Below are 22,885 nucleotides of genomic sequence, written 5' to 3'. Positions count from 1 at the left end.
TTGGTTTCCTCCAGAGCCATTCACACCTTGACCTCAGCTTCCACTCTCCCATATTGTCCGGTAGATTCATCTAATCTCTATTCAGTCCATGTGTGCGTTTCAGCGAGTGCTTAAAGGAGATATTCCGTTTCTGCTCGTGATATGTAGTCAGTCAGCATTGCCAGACACATGCTAAATGGTGATTGAGAAAAACGAAGGCTTGTGGGAAGATTGTCCTCTGGAGAATGTGTCACTGCAGCTGTCACATAGGAACAGATTACTGCTGAGCCTGACACTGACTCACTCACTGCCTCCTGTGCAAAACAAATGTCGCTGTAAGATGTTTTATTCATGAAGTGGGAATGTCGACTCTGGTGGTATCACAGATTTAAGAAATATATACAAACCAGCGAAACATCTCCATGTAATTTAGTTTAATTCAGTTCATCTTACAGTAGCAACTCACAATGTATGTCATTGTAAAGTATTTTATGAGAAAAGTTCAATTTATAACAATAATTGATATTATTCCAGTTCATATTCTTGCTATATACAGATGATGACTCTGTATGTAGCACACTATTGTCAAATTGAATTAATCATTCAAAGCTGACTTGTAAAAAGTTTTTACAAGTCAGCTTTAAGTTTTCTACTGAAAGAAAAGTCATTTCAGTGATTTTACAGTCATAATTGAATAATACATGAACACATGTTTATTCATCGTGACTTTGAGTATTAAGCTCATTAAAAAGGAAAGTTTCTCAAATATTTAACAATCTAATAAAGTTTTTGTTGCACATTTCACGATTAATAGTCCTAACATTATGCAACAAACTTCAGCAAACATATCTGCCTCATTTTCAGCTTGATCAAGTATATAATATTATAGCTACTGTTAAAGTCTGGGTTGTATTATGCTGCAGCAATGATTAACCTTTCATTTATTGCCAATATAATTAGATATTTGCCATCTGTCATGATGTGAAATAAAGAGCTAATGGAAAATTTAATGAAGAGCTCTAGTGCTCTATCTGCTGCAGTATATTGCACCTAGCATGACTGGCTGATATCTATACCTTCAATAAAAGAACAGGTGGAATGTCGTTAATTGTAAGATATTTGAAATGGGATGAAAAATCATCTACCTCTTTCACCTCTAGATTTATCCAGGCTTGAACATTAATCTTTTCTTTCCCCTCAAAAGTATTATAATTTAGGTAAATATTGAAATCACAGTGGCTGTTATGTAATGGGAAAATAATCATTTTTACAATAATTTTATTGTTGGCTTTTTGTATCGTACAAAATTTGAATTATTTACGTTGACCAAAACTGAGACTCGTGTCAATAAATATTCCAAATATACTCGTTTGTATTTTTCCAAATTCTCCAAATGTTTCCGTTCAAAGCATTAACCATTTAAAAAAAAGTGTAATTCATCCTAATTTACAGATGCGGAAATGGAGGATGCTGTCTCGCCATCACAACGAGAATGTAGGCAAACTGAAGGAGGCGGATTCAGATGTTCACATGGATGGTTGTCAGTGCTGGACGCTTCACACCTCGCCCCTTCTGGCCAGCCCAGTTATCCTGGAGTGCTCCATCTGCAGTGGACCCTACATCAGCTACGCCATGGAGGACAGCTGGCAGCCCCGTCAACGTACTCAGGTTCAAGACACTGTCGTCCATACACTCTTAAAAGTAGAGACACTGAAGATTTTTCTAGATTTGCATATTTTGGTAATATTTGAGTAGGTGTGCTCCATTGCAGTGGAACATCTGTGAATAAATGTATTCTGTCATCACGACTGAGCAGCTGTAGATGAAAATAAAAAGTTTTGTAGTTGATATTTGCAGAGCAACAAATATTGATATTTAAGCTGGATGGCATAAATGTATTAATGAAGAATATTGATCATGATCACTGATGGTGAGGAAACTATTCATACTTCATAAAACTTGATCTCATTCAATAAAACTCAACAACAGCTTAATTATACCAAGCAAGCCAACATAGTTAAAGTTCTCTGGTCCTTAAAGTAATTGTTTTTACACTTCATATGTTAAAATACCAAATAGTAAAATACGGGAACATATTCAAACCCATTGGTTTGAACTACAGTTGGTCACCATGAATACTATGAATGCAGGTGGGTGGAGAGACAAGTCCTAAAAGGAATGCATTCAGCAGATTACTGCTGAATATATTCAGTATATATTCAGTTACACAGAAAGAGACTTCAGTGTTTCTCGGGAATAACTCTGCTGCAAAACTGTAACTTCTGGAAGTTACAGTGTTACGTCTTTGATGAACGAGTCAAGAGTTTATTATATAATGATGTTAAGGAAAAAATATTCACTTCAGGTTTGACATCAAAATATGAAATTAATCTTAATTATAAAGGCAAATTTTTCATTTTCTTTTTGCCAATCATGCCAAAGGAAAATAAACACACAGGGAAAATATTTCACTTAGTCTTTTGTAACTTTGCCAGCGTTTTCTTGAGCTCTGCAGTAATCGTCATGCAAACTCTAACATGCACATTCTACCAGCTCAAAAAGCCAAAGTTAGTCTTCTTTTAGAATAATAAAAATGATGTGAAATATTAATGATTAGAAACTCCTAACTCTCTATCGCTATCTCTATGGATACTGCTCCATCAGACCTCTGCTGAATTGATGAACATTAAAAGAAAGAGGGCATGAGAGAAACCTGGGGTGGGGGAAGAGATGGAAAATAGTTAAATTTTCATGTAAATTTAAGGAGAAGAGAGAAGGCAAAGATGGCAAAAAAGGAGATGTGAACAGGAACTCTATGCTTGTGTGTCAAAGAGGGAAAAAAAGATAAAAGAATTAGGCTACTGTTAGCTACACAGCTTAAACGGAAATGAAGTGATTGGCGGGAAACCACTGAATAAGTGAACAGAGACATGAAGCTGAAATAAATGACGTACGTAAACAAACAATGCACATGCCTCTTGTGAGATTGTCTCAGAAAAAAAGCCTCATGGGAAACCATACAGAGTTGCTGGGGAGAAAATCAAACTAGGCTAACACTGTTTTTAAAACAAACACAAGGCGCTTTGGAAAGTTGTTGACTGGCAGCAACATCTTAACAATATGTGTTGTGATATCCTAAACCTAACAGGCCAGTTTTATGGAAATTCCTCTGATAATTCCCTGAATGTGTTTAATCATGTTGATTAAAAGAGGAAAGTGGGGCAGGCCTCAATAACAACTGTGGCACGTCGCTTTCCATTTTTAATTCAGTGCATTTCTGAGAGCCACTTTCAAACCAGCACGCTTTATGTTTTCATTAAAATTATTAAAAGATAAAATAGCTGTCAGATGGCTCGAGTTTGAAAACTTCTTTCATTTCACCATTTACTTGCGTTAGAAACCCCTGGAGAAGAACCTACTTTCATCACTGTCTCATACACAGTTTGATCACTGAGTCAGGCTGCCATGTATTTTTTGGGATTTTTTTTAGAAATTCCACTGCTTGAGCCTCAAAGTGTTAGATCACTGTATGTATCAACATGCATCCACCTCAACATTTTTCTGATAATCAAATAAAATCACAGCAATGCTCCATCAGGAATTAGCAAAAATAGTATGTTTGCATGACAAAAATTCACTCACCTCAGGATGCAGGATGACTGAATCTGAAACTGTTGCATTTTTTTTTATTAATTTGGATAATAACTATATAACAACTTAGAAAGGGATAAAGGTTATTTTTCATTATAAAAAAGAAAAAAGAAAACACTCGGTAACATCATGCAAAAATAACATAACCTACCCCAACATAGTGCAACACTGTGATTTCAACATTTCAATAAATGATCACTATTCTCATCAGTTATTGCATCAAAATTGCTTCAGAGATGTGACATGACTTGATGTTTCACAAAATGCAAGTCATTTCCCATGTTTAGATTGACCAACAAGCCATTTCTCTCTTAAACTTCACACTTCATACATATAATTAGTCGAGTCTGTAAAGAAAGCTACTTTTTACCTCAGTAAATGTCATTCTTTAAAGGTTGGCGCTCATTTCATTGGCGCTCATTTCATTACCTCAGAAAATAGTAGAGTTATGATCAAAGCAGGGTTGACTCAAATCTACATTAATATAATGATTTATTGAAGTGAATTCAGCCTGGTGACTTTTAAATGATTTATTCTGGATCTCTAGGGCTTAGCACAAATAATTTATGAACAAATTACAAAAAGAAAATATCTTTAGAGCTAATTGTTTCTTCTGTTTCTCCTTAATTTAGATATATCTGTTACACCACTGTGTAGTTGTTGGTGATTTGAATTGTTTTGCAATGGTTATAAAAGGACTATAGTAAGGCTTTTTTATTCATTCAAAACTAAAAGCTCTTCACTTTTTCTCAGAGGAATTCAAACATTCACAAAACCATCATTCCAGCACTGTGGAAAACAGGAAAACAATGTTCCTGATGTATCTGGTCTTATGCTTTTTTTTTTTTTTTTTTTTTTATCAAGGATTTTCGTCAGCAGAAATTAGACTACAATTATACACCAAAATGCATTCTACTGGAATAAATATTTACATGCTTAGTGTCGAATACTTTGATAAGTTGTTATTCTGAGAGTTTCCTAATTTCTGTCCCCAGGCGATGGACCTGGACTACCACAATGAGTCAGAGCAGGACAGCTACTGTTGCCCTGGTGACAGCAGTAAGTATCCTGTTGTTTTTGTTCTCTAATTCCTCCTTTTCCTCCCACCTTGTTCTTTCCATCTGTCTAAAAGCTGTGTGTGACTCCACAGCCGTTTCCATTCCCCAAGTTTAATTACTTTTTTTAAAAGGATCCATTTATTTTGTTTTGCTCTTGTAATGTTAACTTCTCTTCCAAACGTCATGACTGGATCTTACTTCACCGCTTGGTCCGCTGAGCCAACCTCTAACAACCTCTAAACTGCTGGGATAATTGCTGTTGTCAAAAAACCTCAGATTACTGTTTGTTTTGTCGAATGTGCCAAAGCAGTAGTTTCAGACACAGTGCTGAGGACAGATCATTTCGCACAAAGCACAGTGACCTTCTCTGTTTACAACCTCAGTCCAGCGTTGATGGCGTGTGAACTGCTGTCACTGCCTCTTAGCATAGATATAAGAGTGACCAGGTGAGAGTCCATTTCTGTTTATTGCCGAAATGACAGTAAGTCACTGAACTTTAATTTTCCATGGCACTCTATTTTATGAGTAAATAACAGTCCGCCCTAAAGAAAAGAACTAGAGTTATACATTGGTGCTTGTGAATGTGTGTGATTATGTGTGACTAAATATGTCCTCATAAGTATGAAAATACATTCCTAATTGCTGACTTCATTCATAAATGAAATATGTGTGAAAAAGTAATTCCTCCTTGGTAAATTATACATCATGTGTAACACTGAGTTCAATTTTTCTGGTCAATCGTTTTGCCCTTTGATACCTTTACAAGGTATCACTAATGATGATTTCAAATAAGTATATAAATAGCCTTTTAATTTTCCTGTAAATTAAAACTGTTGGCTGGTTGGTGACTCATGGTTTCAAAAAGTCAGTTTGAGAACCACTATTCAATTTTTTTTAAATAGCTACCATATAGAGTATAAGATAGTTTTCCCCTCCCCTACTTGTTGCTGCAAGCTGTTAGGTAGTTGTTTCAGATGGCAAACGGAAGAATATCAAGTTTTTAGACTTCTAAAATTATTTTTACAAAAACTAAGCTGTCAGAGAAGAAAATATTGGGCCGAAAACATAAGTTAACTGCTGCTAAATTTAGCTTAATTGTTGCTTATTCATCATGAACTGTAATAATAGTTAGTCTCATATGTTTTTAGTGAACACTACATTAGCAGAAGGCGTTGAAATGCACAGCTGCATTTGTATCAATGTTTATAAGCAGAAAACTGGGCTAGTAGTTCTGTGCAACTGCAGTAATTTTAGTTTAATATGTGGGTTCTCCTCATGGAACAATTCCCAGGAAGAAATGTCACAAGAGCCACTTTTTGATCAAAGTGCTTCAGATTGGCCATAGACTGACAATCAGTAAAGAGAGTTTTTTTTTTTTTTTTTGAAGCGCAGAAAAAAATCCAAGCAATTATACAAGCTGCTGACAACCTGCTCCTGTGGCCTCTGCAGTCCCACCGCTACACCCTGTCTATCCTAGTTCAGCAATTAGAGGCTTTGGGAAAGCTTAAAAGAGGTACAGTGTTGCATATTTGAGTCATTTACAACAAATTAGTCATGAGTGCAACGGTATGAGCAAAACAGAACCATAAAAAAATAACAGGGTTATAACAGGTAATGAATTTAGGGGCAACAATTATGACTGAATAATCTTACACATTTGTTTTCTGTAAAAACAAATTCTGTGAAATAAATAAATAAATAAAAAATATATAAACATGTGTGCGCGCGCGCGTGTGTGTGCGTGTGTGTGTGTGTGTGTGTGACACAGAGCTTAAAAGGACCCTTAGTGAAAGCAACAGTAAGTTTATCTTCTAGCTGCAGTGCAATGAATCGGCATTTATACTCCAAACTGTTGTGCTGCTCTTTATCAGACACTATTATTTAACCTGTAATTCATTTTGTATTTGACAGTGTGCATGCGTGTGCGTGTGTTGGCTCATCAAATTTCTTCTCACAAAAAACTCACTTGTACTGGCCTGTCTCGACAGCTTAACAGCCACACCTACTCGAATGCACGCACATATTCACAAATAATAGCACATACATATACTTTATAAATCCTTTAAAGAACACTGAACATTCTGAGGTGAATGTTTCAACATGTCAGACGCGGTTGTTTGTTTAATGATGATGTCATGACCTGCCATTGGAAAAGAGGCAAGAAGTCAGCAATTCTTTATAACATTTCAATCTATCTCCATTCTTTGCTTAGAAATAATGATGAGTAGTGTGGATGCACTAATCTTCTGATCCCTTCATCCCCTAGACTTTGACTAGGCCATTCAAACTGATGAGTATGCTTAAATATGGACTTCTGAAGTGCAAATGGATGGCACAGTTTTCAAATGTTACTTTGTTAAAAAAGTCAAAACCATGGAGCAATTATTTACTGTTTTATGCTGGTTTGTCACATAAAAAGTTACATATGTTGAACTTTGTGACTGTAATGTGACAAGATGTGATAAAGTTCAAGGCTTTGAATATTGCTCAGATGCTCCAAGGATGTTTACTCTAACCTATCCATTAATTTCAAGAAACATAGCATGAACTTTAAAGCATATTTGCAGCAGTAATACTCCTCCAAGAAACATGCCAACAAATATTTCTTAAAGACCCGCAAACCTCCGACCCACACGGCTTCCAATCGAAGGAGCTGAGATGATAAGTAGGCCGCGTATGTATGTCCATTTATACAATAAGGCCTTAGCTGTCCCCTTTAGAATAAGAGGGTTTTATGTAATGCTATCACTGAGGCTTATTCACATTCATCAGCAGAGCGTCTGATTCCCAAACATCCTCTTTATCTTCGGCAGAAAAAGGGTCATTACCACAAAGGTTTGATGGACAGATGTCGTCTGACTCAGACAGGGTGAATACGAGGACATTCTGAGTGAGTATAGTGAGTGGGATTTTTACTACAGTTCTCATGTCCCGCACCAAAGCAAACCCTTTATCTCCTTCTGCAAAATGGCCCACAGAGTGTTATGGAAAGTGTGTGAGTCAGTGCCTTTGAACACACTGCCACCGCTACTTGGTTATATAACCCACTCGTGCCAAGAACACATATAAAGAGGGGTAACAAATAATACACAGATTGAGTGTTGTGGAGCCTCCACTTGTTTGGGGCCTGGGCACTGAACAGCCTGTCAATTCAGAAACAAATGAGAGCCAGAGAGGAAAAACACTGGGAGGAATCGCCCCCTCTCTTCTTCCGCCGCCTCCTTCTTGTTTTATTCGGTTCTTTGGTATTTGAGCCTTAGATGCAAACTCGACAGAGGAACATTTACTCCAAGAGAGGTAATGTAGAGTCTGCTTCAACATCCTTTTTAACCTTCAGCTGTATTCTTCTAAAGAATTTTGCCAAGAAAAAAGGGCCTTGTCACTGCTTATTTCTTTGCTTTCCAGGTAGTTTTATTATTCTCTCTCAAAAAAAGAGGAACACTTGCTGCTCGGCACGTGTTGTTTACCCTTGCTGATCTCACTTTGTGTCCCGTGAGGATGATGTCTTTGTTCCTTGTGCAGTGAAAGATGGCACCGCTGCCACCTGCGCTGTCTCAAGGCAAAAATGTCTTTGTCAAACTGAACAGCATAAAAGTGTAGCAAAGTTTCTGGCTGTGCAGCGAGAAAGAGACATGAAGGACACCTTGAAAGGGTTTAGAAAGAATGCCCTTTCACTGTCACTGCTTTGGAAAAATGTATTCTCGGTTGTCTCTCTGCAGGTGTGCTTTGTCCTCCAGCTTCTCTTTGTGTGTGCGCTTTTGATTCCCTGCAGGTTTTATTTGCCCCTCAGCTTTGTTCATTTGTGTCTATGTGCATCAGGTGTCTGCAGTAGACAGTTTAATGGCAGCTTTGACCTGAATTATTGAATAAGAAGTGACATCAAAAAAAAAAAGAAGAAAATAAGGGTCATTTGTAAAAAATCCATCCGTATTAGTTTCCTCTAAACTATAATTTAGCTTTGATGGCTTGCCTGTCTTTGGATCTCTTTGTCTGTCATTTAAAAAAATAACTGTGCACAGTGCAGCTGAGACACAAAAGCATACATTTTCTTCTCCAACTTTGTGAACAGTGGCTTTCATGAACTGCTTTTAATAAATCATCAGAGGGTGAAAGTTATCATCTGAGATTTTGGCAATTTCACTACACGGATGTTCCCTTGGCTTTAAAACTTTTAGGTTCTAAATGACACAAAAGCGGGCCTGTTTTTGGCTTCATACAAGTTTTACGTTTGTGATATTACTGTCTGAAGAACTAATTGAAGAGTGGAAAAAAACAAACACGTGAGCGAAAACAAATAATGGACAGTAATAAGGTTTATACATTTGTTCCTGGCTTCGATATCTCAGCTTTAGCTGTGATCATTTCAGTCATTGAAAATTCAATCACTAAAATGCACATATCACAACAAACATAAGAAAACAAGGATGACACATTTATTTTCTCCATTCTTTTCATCGCACCTGAAAAAAAAAATCTTCCAAACACTATTCTTAGAAAACATTTGGGGTGTGCACAAAGCTAAAATATTAAAATAGCACTTTTATCAGGAGACAGGGTTAATAATTATCAATGGTAATCCTTGTTAGCTGCCAAACACAAAGCCAGTAAATTTCCAAAGCAGAGTCCAGTCCATGTGTGAACAGTCTCAGCTGGGAGTGGTGAGAAGAAACAAGCTGGGTGAAAGATCTGTTTTTCTAAAGCAGAAAAAAAAAAATTCTTACATTGACAAACTGGGAGAGTTGAACAAATGTGATTTGTGTACAGATTGCATGCATTTCATTTGAATAAGTTCAGATTTCTGAATAGAAAATTGGGAGGTTTGACAACTAAAAGGGTTTTAAAGAGCGAAAAGAGAAATATTTGAACTGATTATTAATGTTTTAAGTCATGTCCACCCATGTTATTGAAAAGAAAACAAATATAAGGAAGTGTTTATTTTATTAGGGCTTGATTAAATATGAGTGCATCCTAAACTTATCTAGACAAGAGGACATGAAAACATTTTCCCTGCCTGCCAAGTGTATACTCTATAAAACACTGGAACAACACACACAGATAACTTTGCTCCCAATGACATGGCCTCAATTAGCTTGGATTATGTGCCTCTCCACTTCTACTCCACCTCTGTTCACTTTAATCTCTGAACACAAATGGTTCAGGAATAGGACTAGCCACTTGTGTGATTGCTTGTGCAATAGTTTTTCAAACTCAGTTTTTTCTTTCACTCATTCATGTGCTTGGATACAGCTCTTTGCAAACAGCCAGTTTGTTCAGCATTGGTTTTATTCACATATGGTGTGCCCAGCTTCCCAGATATAAATACAGCAATAACATATACTGGGTCTAGTGTCCAAAGTGGTTGTCATGCAGTGCAGAAGATGTGATGAAACTAGCTCATATAAACTTTTACTGACTCTTCTTTATCTCATTAAACCAGTTTCACTCACTGTACTGGGAAACATGGGTTTGTGAACATATTGTGCCTGATTTTTACAGCAAAATAATGGAAAGAAGTATAGTGCATTGTTATGTATTGCGTGCAGAACTTAAATCACCAAAAACAAATCCGAATATTTTTGGAGTTTAATAACTAATACGCTACAAAATTCCTGTTTAAAGGAATCGGTTTTGAACTGTTCCCCATTCTTTGTGCGATGGATGGGATTTGAAGTGAGATGAGGATGCTGAAGCTGGATTATTGATTTGGTTTGAACAAACCCCATCTGGGCGTTCTGCTCGTTCATTGACATTTTGTTGTTTGTTTCTTGTCATTTATTAAAAGAATGCGAAAATAGGGGCTTCAAAATTGTCCTGTTCACTTTCTAATGAAACAATGGTGGGATGCTGCGGCTTTTTGTGAGGGTTGAACTTGACAGTTGATCTCACGAGAAGCATTCGAAGGCTCCATTCATTCATCTCACCCCCTCCCTTGCGAAAAGTCATGCAACCACCCGTGAAACACAAAACCGTGGAATGGAAGGAAATAGAGGCGGTGCGTCTCCGCCCTGATTAAAATGAAAAAAAAAATGCTGAAAGAAGCTCTTCAAGAAGAGGAATGCGCTGTAGCTCGATTTCATCGCTGCCGAGGAGCCCGCAGCCTCTCCGTTGTTGTGACCCGGGAGTTTAAAAAGCATCCTTATGAAAGACAAAACGGCCTCTTTGACCTGTGAGTATGAAAGCATTATTTCTGGGGAAATCACCAATCTGTTCGCCTATGAAGTACTTCACAGCTCCTGACCCGCTTTCTGTGCCTGGATGAGAGAAGGGAAGCGCAAGCAGACATGAGTTGCTAAACATTATTCGGCGATTTGGATTAATGATGCAGTTATCTATGGAAACTCCTCGTTGATAGGGGGTCCGGTAGCTATCAGTGCCTCGGCAGCCTTTGGCAGCCTTTGGCAGCTGTCTCCTTTGACTTGTTGAACTCTGGAGCTGCTGCAGGGAAAGCATGAATGAGAACTCATTCGGAGCTTAAAGGTTTGTTTGAGGTTTTTATTATTATTATTATTACCAAATGTGGGACCTGTATGCTTCACTGTAATACTCAAGGCTACATCTGTCACCGCTGTTTGATGTGACGTTTCCAGTGAAACCTGTCCGCCGCCGGTTTCGACGTCTGCGTCTTTATCCATTTTACGCACGGCGATCTGTTCCTTTGGCCGAAATTGGCAATGTCTTGGTGATATCGTCTTACGTAGAGTTCACTCCCGTTCCTCAGAGGGGTGTAGGTTGAACTTGAGCCAGGCGCTTCAAATAACTGCTCCTCACTGAACGCTCGGAACTTCGCGCAAAGTTGTGTTTCTCTCCCCTTTTAACCACATTCTAATGGACTTCTCGGAGCGCTGTGATTCTTTTCTGAGGGGCAGCTGTTGCGGATTGTTTTTTTTCCTCTCAGACGAGAGGTGTTCAGGAGTTTCTCACTCTGTACTTTTCCACTAGCAGCGGCTTTTCTTGGCATCTGGCCTCCCCTCCGCTCAGCCTCTCTCTCCCCTCCTAACCTTCTTTTGTTGCCCCTACGGCACAGAGGAGAGCCAGGCCAGCAAAACCGATCAAATTGTTTCTTTTTTGTCTTACAATTAAAAGTGTGTGTCCGTATTTTTGTCGCCTTAGTATGGTGGACTTTAAAAAGAAAAAAGAAAAAAAAACACAGTATTCAAAACTGATGCAAACCCAAATATTTATATTCTAGTTTGTATTTTAAAACTGAAATGTCAGCGGGAGATTTTATTTTGCATCTGCCGGCTTGTGCGCACTTATAACGTTGCATAACCAGAGAGGTCATGGAATTGCACAAATCTATGCGCAATCAGAAATGTCCCAGTTGGCTGTGTTTAGTAAGTTGTTTTTTTTTTTTTTTTCCCTAAACGCCAATGACGCAAGCGCACTAGAAGGTGCGGCACTGACGCGTCAGCGCGCAGATGCCCCCTATTGGTCTAAAAGGAATCGATCACCTCAGACTGTTCTTACCAAAGCTGAGCGTTTCCACGCCTCCCAGCAGGCGTGGCCAGCTCCTCCCTGTTTAGGCCTCCATATAAAACCGGGAGGCGGCGTACAGTTACAATTTGTATTTTGGATTTTGATGAGTGCGGTGCGGATCTCAACACTCATCATGACGATCAAAACAGAAACAGAGAAGCCTGCCTTGACTTACTCAAAGACGAGAGGACTTGTGGAATTAGTCACTGGTACGGATTACAACTTGAGGAGTTCGAAACCTCATCAGTTTTTATTCTTGAAGCCTTATGTAATTTTTTCTTCTTCTTGTTGTTGTTGATTTGCAGCTTTTATGAAACAAAGGAGGATGGGTCTGAACGACTTCATTCAGAAGCTCTCCACCAACTCCTACGCCTGCAAGCAGTGAGTATCATCTGACTCGTGTTATTGTTCTGCCTCCACCAGAGGACAAAACGTTGGGAAACTCAAAGCTGAAAAGCATGTGGTTTGTCCTCTGGTGGAACTTTCTGACCTAACCAGACTCCCAAATCAGGTGTTTGATGTCTCTGAACAACTGATTGTTGTTTTCTCTTGTGCTCAAACTTTCTGTTTTGTTTTTTTCCAGTCCTGAAGTGCAGTCGATCCTGAACTTGACTCCTCCACAGGACCCTGAGCTCATGAACTCAAACCCCTCTCCTCCTGTGAGTAATACACTTGCACTTAGCAGAAAATGATGCCTTTTTTTTTTTTTTTGCGGGCATCTTCTGCAGCATTCTGACTAAACTTTCATCTGTTCACATTTGTATCCTCACAGCCCAGTCCATCTCAGCAGATCAACCTCGGCCCGTCATCCAATCCTTCAGCCAAGCCCAGCGACTTTCACTTCCTCAAAGTGATCGGCAAGGGCAGCTTCGGCAAGGTGCTGCTTGCTCGTCACCGCACAGATGACCAGTTTTATGCAGTCAAAGTTTTACAGAAGAAGGCCATTCTCAAGAAAAAAGAGGTAGGTGATGACATGTTTGTATTTAGAAATGCGCACATATAAACAGCCGGTGCGTCATTGGGTGTGTTTGTGAGAAAGCTCTCTAAGCCTTGCTGCTTTCTTTTGTCTTCCTTTCAGGAGAAGCACATCATGTCAGAGAGGAATGTATTGCTGAAGAATGTCAAGCATCCATTCTTAGTGGGCCTGCATTATTCTTTCCAAACAGCAGACAAACTTTACTTCATCTTGGACTACATCAACGGAGGAGAGGTGAGTTGATCTGCTTAAATGTATCCCTAAGGGAAACTGAATTAAAAGATGGTAGAGAAGAGAGTTTGCATGCATTTTACTTGGGTAGATTTTTAAGTAAATTTTATAGTGGAAGTAGGGAAGGAGCCACACAATATAACATCCCATCAGAACGAAATTTTAAAGGGTGAATTCTGTTAACAGATTTTAGAGAATGACTCTCATCCCGGTGAGGCACAGGGGAAATCCGGCAGATTTTTCTTTCCTTTTTTACTGGGGGGAACCACCACTCAGGAAACCATGGGGTGGGCTTGGACAGCAGGGAGAGAAACGCAGCTCCAAAATTAGCAGCGCCACAGAGACTGTGTGTGTCTAATGGAGCTAATTTCCTGCAATTGTTGCACAAGCAAAGACAGTGCTGATTAAATATGAACCTCATCAGAAAGTGGAGCACATTTACTCTTTCTTTTTTTTCTCCTCTTTTCCTTCATCCTGCTGCACTAGCTCACCGTCTCTCTCTCTCTTTCTCTCCACCTTTGCCTTTGGCTTCATCTGTCAAACCTTTTTAAGCTAGTCACCTTCCAGCCTTTTCATTTCCTTCCATCCAGTTTCCTCTCTTTTTGAAATTGGTCTTTTCTCCTGTCAATTCTCCTATCGATTTCTTTCTTGTTTTTCCTCTTATTTCGACATTGTAATTTCAGGAAAGCAAATATTAAACTAAAATCTGTTTCTCTCCCCATTTTTTGTTGTTGCAGCTGTTCTACCACCTTCAGAGAGAGCGATTCTTCCTGGAGCCTAGAGCCAGGTTTTATGCGGCAGAGATCGCGAGCGCACTGGGATACCTGCACTCCCTCAATATCGTCTACAGAGACCTGAAGCCAGAGAACATCCTGCTGGATTCACAGGGCCACATTATCCTCACAGATTTTGGCCTGTGCAAGGAGAATATCGAACCCAACGGGACCACGTCGACATTCTGCGGTACGCCAGAGGTAAGGAAACATTGTTTTTTTGGGTTTTTTTTTACTTGTATGTCTTTATTGCTGCTGTTATGCCAATGGCTTGAGTTCAATCCCTTTGTTTTTCTTTGTAGTATTTGGCTCCAGAGGTGCTACACAAGCAGCCATATGACAGGACAGTAGACTGGTGGTGCTTAGGAGCTGTTCTTTATGAGATGCTGTATGGCCTGGTAAGTAGCTCCTAATACTTACAAAGACTCTCCTTTAGATAATACACACTCAACGCATAAACAATGCTTAGCTGGTATTGAATATTATCACCTTGCCACCTCTGCAGCCGCCGTTCTACAGCCGAAACACAGCAGAAATGTACGACAACATCCTGAACAAGCCCCTGCAGCTGAAACCCAACATCTCCAATGCAGCCAGACACTTGTTGGAGGGTCTGCTACAAAAAGACCGCACCAAGAGGCTGGGCTGCACAGAGGACTTTGTGAGTATTCATACATTTGTTTTTCTGTCCATGTGCTTATACGTGTTGATGGACAATTTTGAATGTATTTTTCCTCAATGTTTTCCTCAGATCGAAATCAAGAACCACATATTCTTTTCTCCTATCAACTGGGATGAGCTTAATGCCAAGAAGATGACACCTCCCTTCAACCCTAATGTGGTAAGATTATTAAAATGCTTTTTGATTTAGTAGACTATTAGGCATGGGCTGTTTACTGGTATCGAGGTGTTACTGAGGTGTTTAACAGTTATGGCTCCAATACAGCAAAACACATTTTTCTCGTGCTGTTTCTATGGTTTAACGTCCTTTGAAAAAGGTGTCAGAGTTATTCTCGGTACATACAGTAATGCGGCTTTCTCCATCCTGCACATGCTACCAATAGCCAACTGGCTGAAAGATGGCCACAATTTTTGCTCTGCGCACAAGTAAAATTTCTAATTTCCCTGCTAGGTATTGTGACTGCTTACAGAAAACACAGATGGATAAGCTGTGAGGCTGAGACTATCATACACTTGTTTGAGTGCAAGTCAAAAAGCTGCTTGCCAAGCTGTTTTCAATTGCATGAATTTTGTGTTATCACTTTGACACCATTGTGAAAATTTCATACCGGCCCAAACCTAGTTTCTTTATTTACTCCCTTATTTGTGTTTACGCAATGAGATCAAAGGCATGGAACATCTGCTGTGTGATTCTGAGCATGTCTAGTTATGGCAAAGTGCTGGAACGCATCACTAATCCCCTCTCCCTCTCTTTTCCTCTCTCTCTCTTGCAGACGGGTCCTAACGACTTGCGGCACTTTGATCCGGAGTTCACGGATGAACCGGTTCCAAACTCCATCGGCTGCTCCCCAGACTGCGTCCTCGCCACTGCCAGCATCAAAGAGGCAGCCGAGGCCTTCGAGGGCTTTTCTTATGCCCCGTCCATGGACTCCTACCTATAGGATTCAAACACAGGCACTCAGTGCGGACACTGGTTTTCACTCACTGGACAGATTCACTGTGCCATGTCGGTGGACTTGCGTCTTGATCCCTGCCCGTTGTTTCCCATCAGATTGATGGTTTACTCCCAAACCAGGCCCTGTGAGAGCCCATCTACAGCAAGTGTACCTGTCATCTTCTCTCCAACACTTGAGTGCATTTCAGACACTTGCAAAGAGGGAATGTCTGCTGTAATTAATAGGTTGGGATTGTTTTCATCCATTCCTGAGTTCCCTTTGAGTCTTATATTCCCACACTTTACCTGCTAATGGAGTATTTTTGCACAGAGTTCAGGCAGCTGACTGGCTTCCTTTATGTTCCAACTGACAAGCACACAACAAAACTTCCACCTTTTGTCATAAGATGAAGCCTGGACAGTAAAACAGTAAAAAAGCAAAACAAAACCTGGAATAAATGTCCATTCCATGTAGTGAAAACATCTTCCCTCCACTGCCCTCGAGGGAACTACATGCTTAGCTTGACCAGAGATGTCATACATTTTTGGTGCTTTTGTTTCTTCTCTTGTTTTTTTTTTTTTTGAAAAAGGGAGTCAGAAGAAGCTAAATGTTACAGAGGGGGGCGTTTCATTTCTTTTAGAGGTGCCTGTGTTTTCTCTCTCTCCATCAGAAGTCATTTGGGTTTTTTTCTGTGTGGGCGCTGGAGTTTCATCTACCTAAGGCAGGTGAACTGAGATGATTTATCCCGCTTTACTGTATGTGTGTATATATATACATATATATCTATATATATATTTTGTAAGCATCTGAGGATGTAGCACTAAGTTTGAACTTGTTTGACGTAGGGACTCAAATGATGTTTCATACCTTCATTTGCACATTACTGATGGAGAGGTGAAAAGAGAGCACTGCTGCTGGGCTGAGAATGAGCAGCATGTGTCGAGGAGTATTCCTCCCGTACTTTTAGCTTGCCAGCCACGTCCCCCCTCATTTAGTCTTCCAAATTGCCTCACACTGAAGTAACAACGGCCTGCAGACAGGCTCATAAACATTCAAACTGAACATTCCACTTTAATATTGCTGTAATGCATTTTTGATGGTATTTAAGTTTCTTGTATATTTGGAGTCATGTGTACTAGTTTTAATGTATATTGAACAAGAAATTGACCCAAGGTATGCTTTAATATGTATATGTAACTATTCATGTTTAATGTACTGTAAATTGTAAAATTGTTTATGTGACCATGTTTGGTTTGCAATAAAAGTTTAACTTTATTACATGTTCTACACTGGCATTTTCTTTGTGTCTTATATTTAGAGAATGTAATTTGAATGTTAACTGAATTTCCATTCTACCTTTTGGGGAAGAAACATTAGTCAATCAAGGGTTTTTCTTAAAGTTATTGTTTAAGCTAAAGTATGTGAGAAATGAACTGCAAAGGGTGACATTTGTTGGAAATTACTTGAGCCTTTTGACTAATGTCCCAGATTACAGCGAACTTTCTCCCCGTTAGCACGTCAGCAGTCTTGCACAACAATCAGTGTCATATCCAAGTATTTGAAGTGATTAGTAGAGGGTTTTTAAAGTATATGAAAACGCGCTTCAAAGTTATCTAACAAAAATTGGTCTAAGTCTCATCACATTGTGGAGTTAAAAACAGGGGTGTTGATATGAAATGCCCCCCCTGTTAAAGGTCAGATCCTCCAAACCTGCTTCATCTTGTTCAGAGCCGCATGTTTGTTGGAGCCCAACTCAGACGTCATTGACTAAGAGGCCAGTGCACACCCTTTACAGGTCATCTGTTTACCAGTGTTGTGTCTGTTGTCAGAATGTGGTTTGTTGCCACACACTGGTGTATGTCTGTACTGGCTTTATGCATCTCAGCGCTGAATTGTATGACAGCTAAACTAGGCTAAATAGTTCAAGACAAGTCAGTTTGGACTTGGCATTATCAAGTTAAATCTCAAAATGCCTCAATGGGATTGAGATCTGGACTTTGACTTAGCCATTCTAAACAATTTTATAGTAGCTCTGTCTGTGTGTTTAGTGTTATAGTTGTGGAATGTGAACCAGCCCCTGAGAGATTTAAGTCCATCCACTTTAGCAATTTGCCCACTTTGTACTGAGAAAGTAATTCATCCATTGGATTCAGATGTTGAACAAGGAACACATCTACAAGTTGAAGGACTCTGGCCCTCAAGACCTGGATTTGAGGATTCCTGGTCTATAAGATGCTGTTAAATCTCTAATGCCACCTAATAACCCTCAAGGTCTTCACATCATGATTTTATTAATATTATACTTAGATTATACACAAACTGGCTTTGTTTATTTTGTATGACTGTGTTGGACTTTATTATGATAAAATGTCTAGTTATAAGACAAAACAAAAACTTTCTACTTTCCATTTCTGCACTACAGTGTGTTGGTTCATCAAATAAAATGCATGGTACCTATGGGACATGAAAAAATTCAAGGGGCATACATTCATTTGCAAGGCACTGCTAAAACACTATTGACTTTCATTAACTCTACTTACATCAAAAGAAATGCTAAAAACAGCAACATCCTACACATGCATGGCCCTCATCTTGCTAACATTTATTAGCAACTTTTAAAGATGCGCTGGCCCTGCAATGCACATTATGCAGCCTCTATGATCCACTGCCATCTCCTGGCTAAGTCATGAAAAGAAATCACATGAATATTTGCATCTGACAAAATTGTCCAAAACACAATGAGACTGAAGCTTGATTTAAGCAGTGATTTGTTTTCTGTAGGAAGCTCGTGTCTAAAACTAATTGCAGAAAAGGGTACTTGGAAAAACTGCACTCTTGTCTTTTATGTTTGAATGTAAATTTTGTTTTCCAACTTAAATAAATTATTTTTCTTAGATGATTTGACATAGTTTTGGGTTCAAAACACTGTTGGTTTAGGCAACTACAGACACCAGTGTGTCCACTCGATGAAATCTCAAAAGGAAGTTAATAGGGAGTTAATTTAGCTTGGCAGCATATTAAACATATTATTAAAACAAAGTTTTTTATTCAACCATAGGTAAGCAAACCGGCCCGAAACATTGAAGGTATAGCATTTCAAATACAATTCAGGTGAACTTCCTGCGGTGGATGAAGGGTTCAGGTTAGTTAGTGAAAACACAGAGATTTGGTTAGTGGGAATGAGTCTTAAATTTACAAGGAAACTTACAAACACTGTAGGCTGCAATAACAAACCTGAAGAACAGCATGAGAGCAAGGGTCAAAATGCTGCAGGCAGGCTGGATGGAAAGTTACAGAAATGGAAGAAATTGTTGAGGGTAAGTGAGCTCTGAGCAATAAAGGGAGAATTATGAAGAGTTTTTAGAATGTCACAATACCCTTAAGGGAGACTTTAAGACGCTGTGACACAATGTTTCACAGAAGTCCTCACACAGTGAAGAACTGCATGTTTTTTTTCTCTCCAACCATCCTGGTCACTGAACACTGTGGCCAGATAATTTGAGTTTTATTTTTTACAGTTGCAGTGGTTTTCAACGATGGAGTTATTTCTGTAGATATAGGCATGTACTCTGGCAGATAGTTTTTTTGCTGCCGTTTTCAGGCACGTACTCAAACTTAGGTGTCTTTGGATTTTCTCCTGTTTTCCGTATTTTGAAGAGTGGTTCGGTGGAATGGGCTTGTGTGCCAAGAAATAAAGATTAAACTTTCCTCGACACACTGATAGACGTTAAAATCGAACAGAAATGGTCATAAATTATAAAGTATTTATTACATTATTTTACATTTATTTCAGTAATTGGCATTGCCCTGCCCATACCTACCCCTAAAAATAATGCTAAATGTGCATAAAACTCAATTTTCTTTTAAATAAAAAACATATTTTGATGATATCTTTTATGTTGGATTTGCTGAAGGCTTTATAGGAAAGCAAAGGAAAAGCAATTCCACAAGGGGGCACCATTCTACTTTCATAAACAGTATAAGTTCGTTACAGGAGCTCAGTTCCAACACAGTTGTTTTCAGTCTCTTAGCAAAAGCAGAGTTAGGTAATAGGGAATGCAGCTGTCTTAGTATATGCCTGTATAAGCTTGTACATCTCTGATCTACAAATTCTGTACCTCTCCAGTTTGATTAGTTTTTATTTTATTTTATTTTATTTTATTTATTTAATTTTTTTTCAGTTCACTTCAGTTAATTTATATGACAAGAAATCGGAACAAGTTGCCTTGAGGCACTTTATAAAATAATCACAGTAACTCATGTGGAAGCAACTACAAGCAAATAATTACTTAATTACAGCTCATTTTCCTTTTTAGTGTAGCTCAGAACCTTGCATTTGTTTTACCAAATAATATCCAATGTGACAAAGCTTTCGCTAAAGAACTATCAATTACCAGTGTTTGTAACGGTATTACAATTTGAAAAGATAGAGATTTCAGGTTCATGTTGTTCTTGTTGGAGTACAACTGCTATCAAGAGGGGGGAAAAAAGACAGAAAAAACACTTGTTACCATGTAACCAATAAACATTTTGTAATTCCTCTAATCTGCAGATATTCCCTTGCGCCTGATGTTAGATACAGACATGGTTTTTAATAATTACTTAACTTTATGAATTTATACTTTCATTGTCTTACTGACATCATAAACCTGTCGTATTTAAGATTTATGAAATCATGGAGCAACATCTCTCTCAACGCGGAAGCTAAACTAATCTGCTAAGCTTTGCTCTTCAACGTGATCCTAGTGACTGAGCAAACTTATTCCATGATACCGGTCCAAGAGTTCCTGGAACAATGAAATTAGTGATGCTTTAGCTAAAGAAAAACTGCAAGAGGCTTCATGTGCACATTTACTACGCTGAGTCAAGCACAAATTTCTGCTGCCTCACAAAACTTTGTTTTTTTTAAATAAAAACAAAAAAACATTGTGTAATATTACAAACTGAAACTTCAAAGAATTTTAATTGAATTTTGACTGTGTTTTAAGACCAACACGAAATAATGCCTAGTTCTTAAGTAGAAGGAAATATTTTACAAATAAAAATCTGAAGTCTGATGTGGATACTTTATATATTCACTACTTCCTTACTCTGATACTTGTAAATAGGGTCATGTGCCTGTGCTGATTTCAGAAAAGTTTATATGAATCATCAAAAAATGAAAAGACTATGAAACACCTGCAAAGTCACTAAGACACACATAAATAATTATATGTTGCTTATATGTGCATGCACATATGCCCCAAGAAACAATATTTTAAAGAGAAAAACTGACACTTTTTGAATCAATGCTGTTTTATGTTGGTTGATTTAGAGCTTGCTATTATAGAAAATCTGTGGTTTTCAATTTAAAGCATTCCGTTGTTTAGGTGTCGTGTCATACTGCTCAAAGACAAATGTCTGTGAGCGAAGTATCTTGAATTGCATTGCATTAGAAAAGACAGGTTGTGGCAGGTTAAACAGCGTTCTCCAAAAAAGGAGTCTCCACCCAATAAACTTGGCATAGCAAATATCTTTGGCACCATTTTAGCTTCACTAATTAGAACATTTCTGAAAACATTTAAAAGGTATCAATCAAAGAATGGGTGTAGGTTTGAACATAATGTTTTGATGGAAGGTGTGTAAGCAGAAGCATTCAATGACATCTCAGAAATATCAGTACTGTGAATTAAGACAGAAGATAGAGACAAAAAAAAGAAAAACCAGGTTCTGAAACTACAAACAAACTACAATGAAAACTTAACTTATTATGATAAACAAAACAATTGGCTGGGGTACCTGTGTACAGTAATATACACAAACAGTAACAACTATGTGATCTGACTGTAATAAATTTGGTGTCTCTCGCATAAGGTGAACTAAAATGTAGTCAGTAGAATATGGAGTATTATTATTATTATGTTGGCTGTCATGGATTTATTCAATTTAGTATGACATTAATGTATAAACCATTAATGTTTATATAATACTAAAGCTTAAATTCTATCAGAAGCATGTGTGGTATCACCAGGATCCTGATTTACATTGACTTAATACAATGAGTATGACAAATATAGCAAATGAATCTGAAGTCAGTTGAAATGCTTATTTTAAGTACAATGCTATTGTTAGCATGAGGGCTAACACTACCATATCACGTGACTAGGATGTTGATGCTACCAGTAAGATGTGGTTTATAACTAACATGTTGACTTATGCATGTTGACCTACACCATTTAGTGTGCAAACAAGTTAAAATGAGCTAAAATGCTAAAGTTGACTTGCACTGACTTACTGCATTCAGGATGCTAAACATAAGTAATAAATAAAAAAATCAGCTCAAATGCTTTTTTTCTTTAGCTATAATGCTAATATGAGCATTATGGCAATCAATAGAATAATGAGTGACTAGCATGTTGATACTACCAGTACGATGTGGGTTATCATTAGCATGTTAACAGCCATTGAAGATTTGTTTATAAGCTTAAATTCGTAAAAATGCAGTGGTTCAGACCGCATTAACGGTCACGGAAAAAAAATTTAAGAGACCGAAGTGCAGAATAAGAGGTGATTGCCATGCATTGCATGCGGCAGACCCCATCAAATAAACAAGACATAAAAGATTTCTGTTATATAATGAATACAGGAAGACTGACTCCAAGAGATTAGTGCCACTGTTCTTGCCACCCTCAGCTTGAGGTAAAAAAAATATATATATTTTTTTTCTTTGGCCCAAATCAAACACATAATGACCTTTAGACAGCCAATTTGCATACACTGACTGATTAGTAACATTTAGTTTTCAGAAGCTTGGAGGTCAAAATAAAAACCTAAAAAAAGCTGCAAGTATGTATATGCAAAGTACTTTTGGGTACTCGGCATATGAAAACATATAGCAAAGCCAATTTGAAATAGTTTTTGAATAACAATGAATGTATTAATATGTGACACTGCATTCAAAGAACTGAGCCTGATAAGATATCTTTGACTTTCTAGTGAAAGATTTAGCAACTTAAGTATTCTGACATAGGAGAGCAGAAACTCTAGCAAGTTTTGGGCCACCTCCAAGATTCTTGGCCAATAGATTATTACGTAACACGTGAACACATTCATACATACAGCCTTTATGTCTTCCATGGGAACAAC

At 38.2% G+C, this 22,885-nt stretch overlaps 1 protein-coding gene across 4 annotated transcripts in view; it reads left to right on the top strand.

Moving 5' to 3' along the window:
- The window catches only part of sgk1 (serum/glucocorticoid regulated kinase 1), a 31,730-nt gene extending 14,695 nt beyond the window's left edge, over positions 1-17,035 (top strand). Inside the window, exons 4-14 of one of the 4 annotated variants that reach the window (XM_055019984.1) lie at positions 1,432-1,647; positions 4,626-4,689; positions 12,470-12,545; positions 12,748-12,823; positions 12,937-13,125; positions 13,243-13,374; positions 14,109-14,345; positions 14,447-14,542; positions 14,650-14,805; positions 14,896-14,985; positions 15,599-17,035. In XM_055019984.1, coding sequence (XP_054875959.1) covers positions 1,432-1,647; positions 4,626-4,689; positions 12,470-12,545; positions 12,748-12,823; positions 12,937-13,125; positions 13,243-13,374; positions 14,109-14,345; positions 14,447-14,542; positions 14,650-14,805; positions 14,896-14,985; positions 15,599-15,766 — 1,500 coding nt within the window. In that variant the 3' untranslated portion in view covers positions 15,767-17,035. Of the gene's footprint in view, positions 1-1,431; positions 1,648-4,625; positions 4,690-10,728; positions 10,855-11,036; positions 11,166-11,197; positions 12,374-12,469; positions 12,546-12,747; positions 12,824-12,936; positions 13,126-13,242; positions 13,375-14,108; positions 14,346-14,446; positions 14,543-14,649; positions 14,806-14,895; positions 14,986-15,598 lie in introns of those variants that run through there. The other 3 variants (XM_055019987.1, XM_055019988.1, XM_055019985.1) reach the window with 3 other exon arrangements.
- Positions 17,036-22,885: the final 5,850 nt, after the last annotated feature.

Source organism: Poeciliopsis prolifica, unplaced genomic scaffold (genome assembly GCF_027474105.1).
Source record: "Poeciliopsis prolifica strain line A6 unplaced genomic scaffold, Auburn_PproV2 SCAFFOLD065, whole genome shotgun sequence".
Classification (NCBI taxonomy): Eukaryota; Metazoa; Chordata; class Actinopteri; order Cyprinodontiformes; family Poeciliidae; genus Poeciliopsis; species Poeciliopsis prolifica.
The sequence above is the reverse complement of the archived record's forward strand: the minus strand, read 5'-3'. Positions and strand labels throughout refer to the sequence as shown.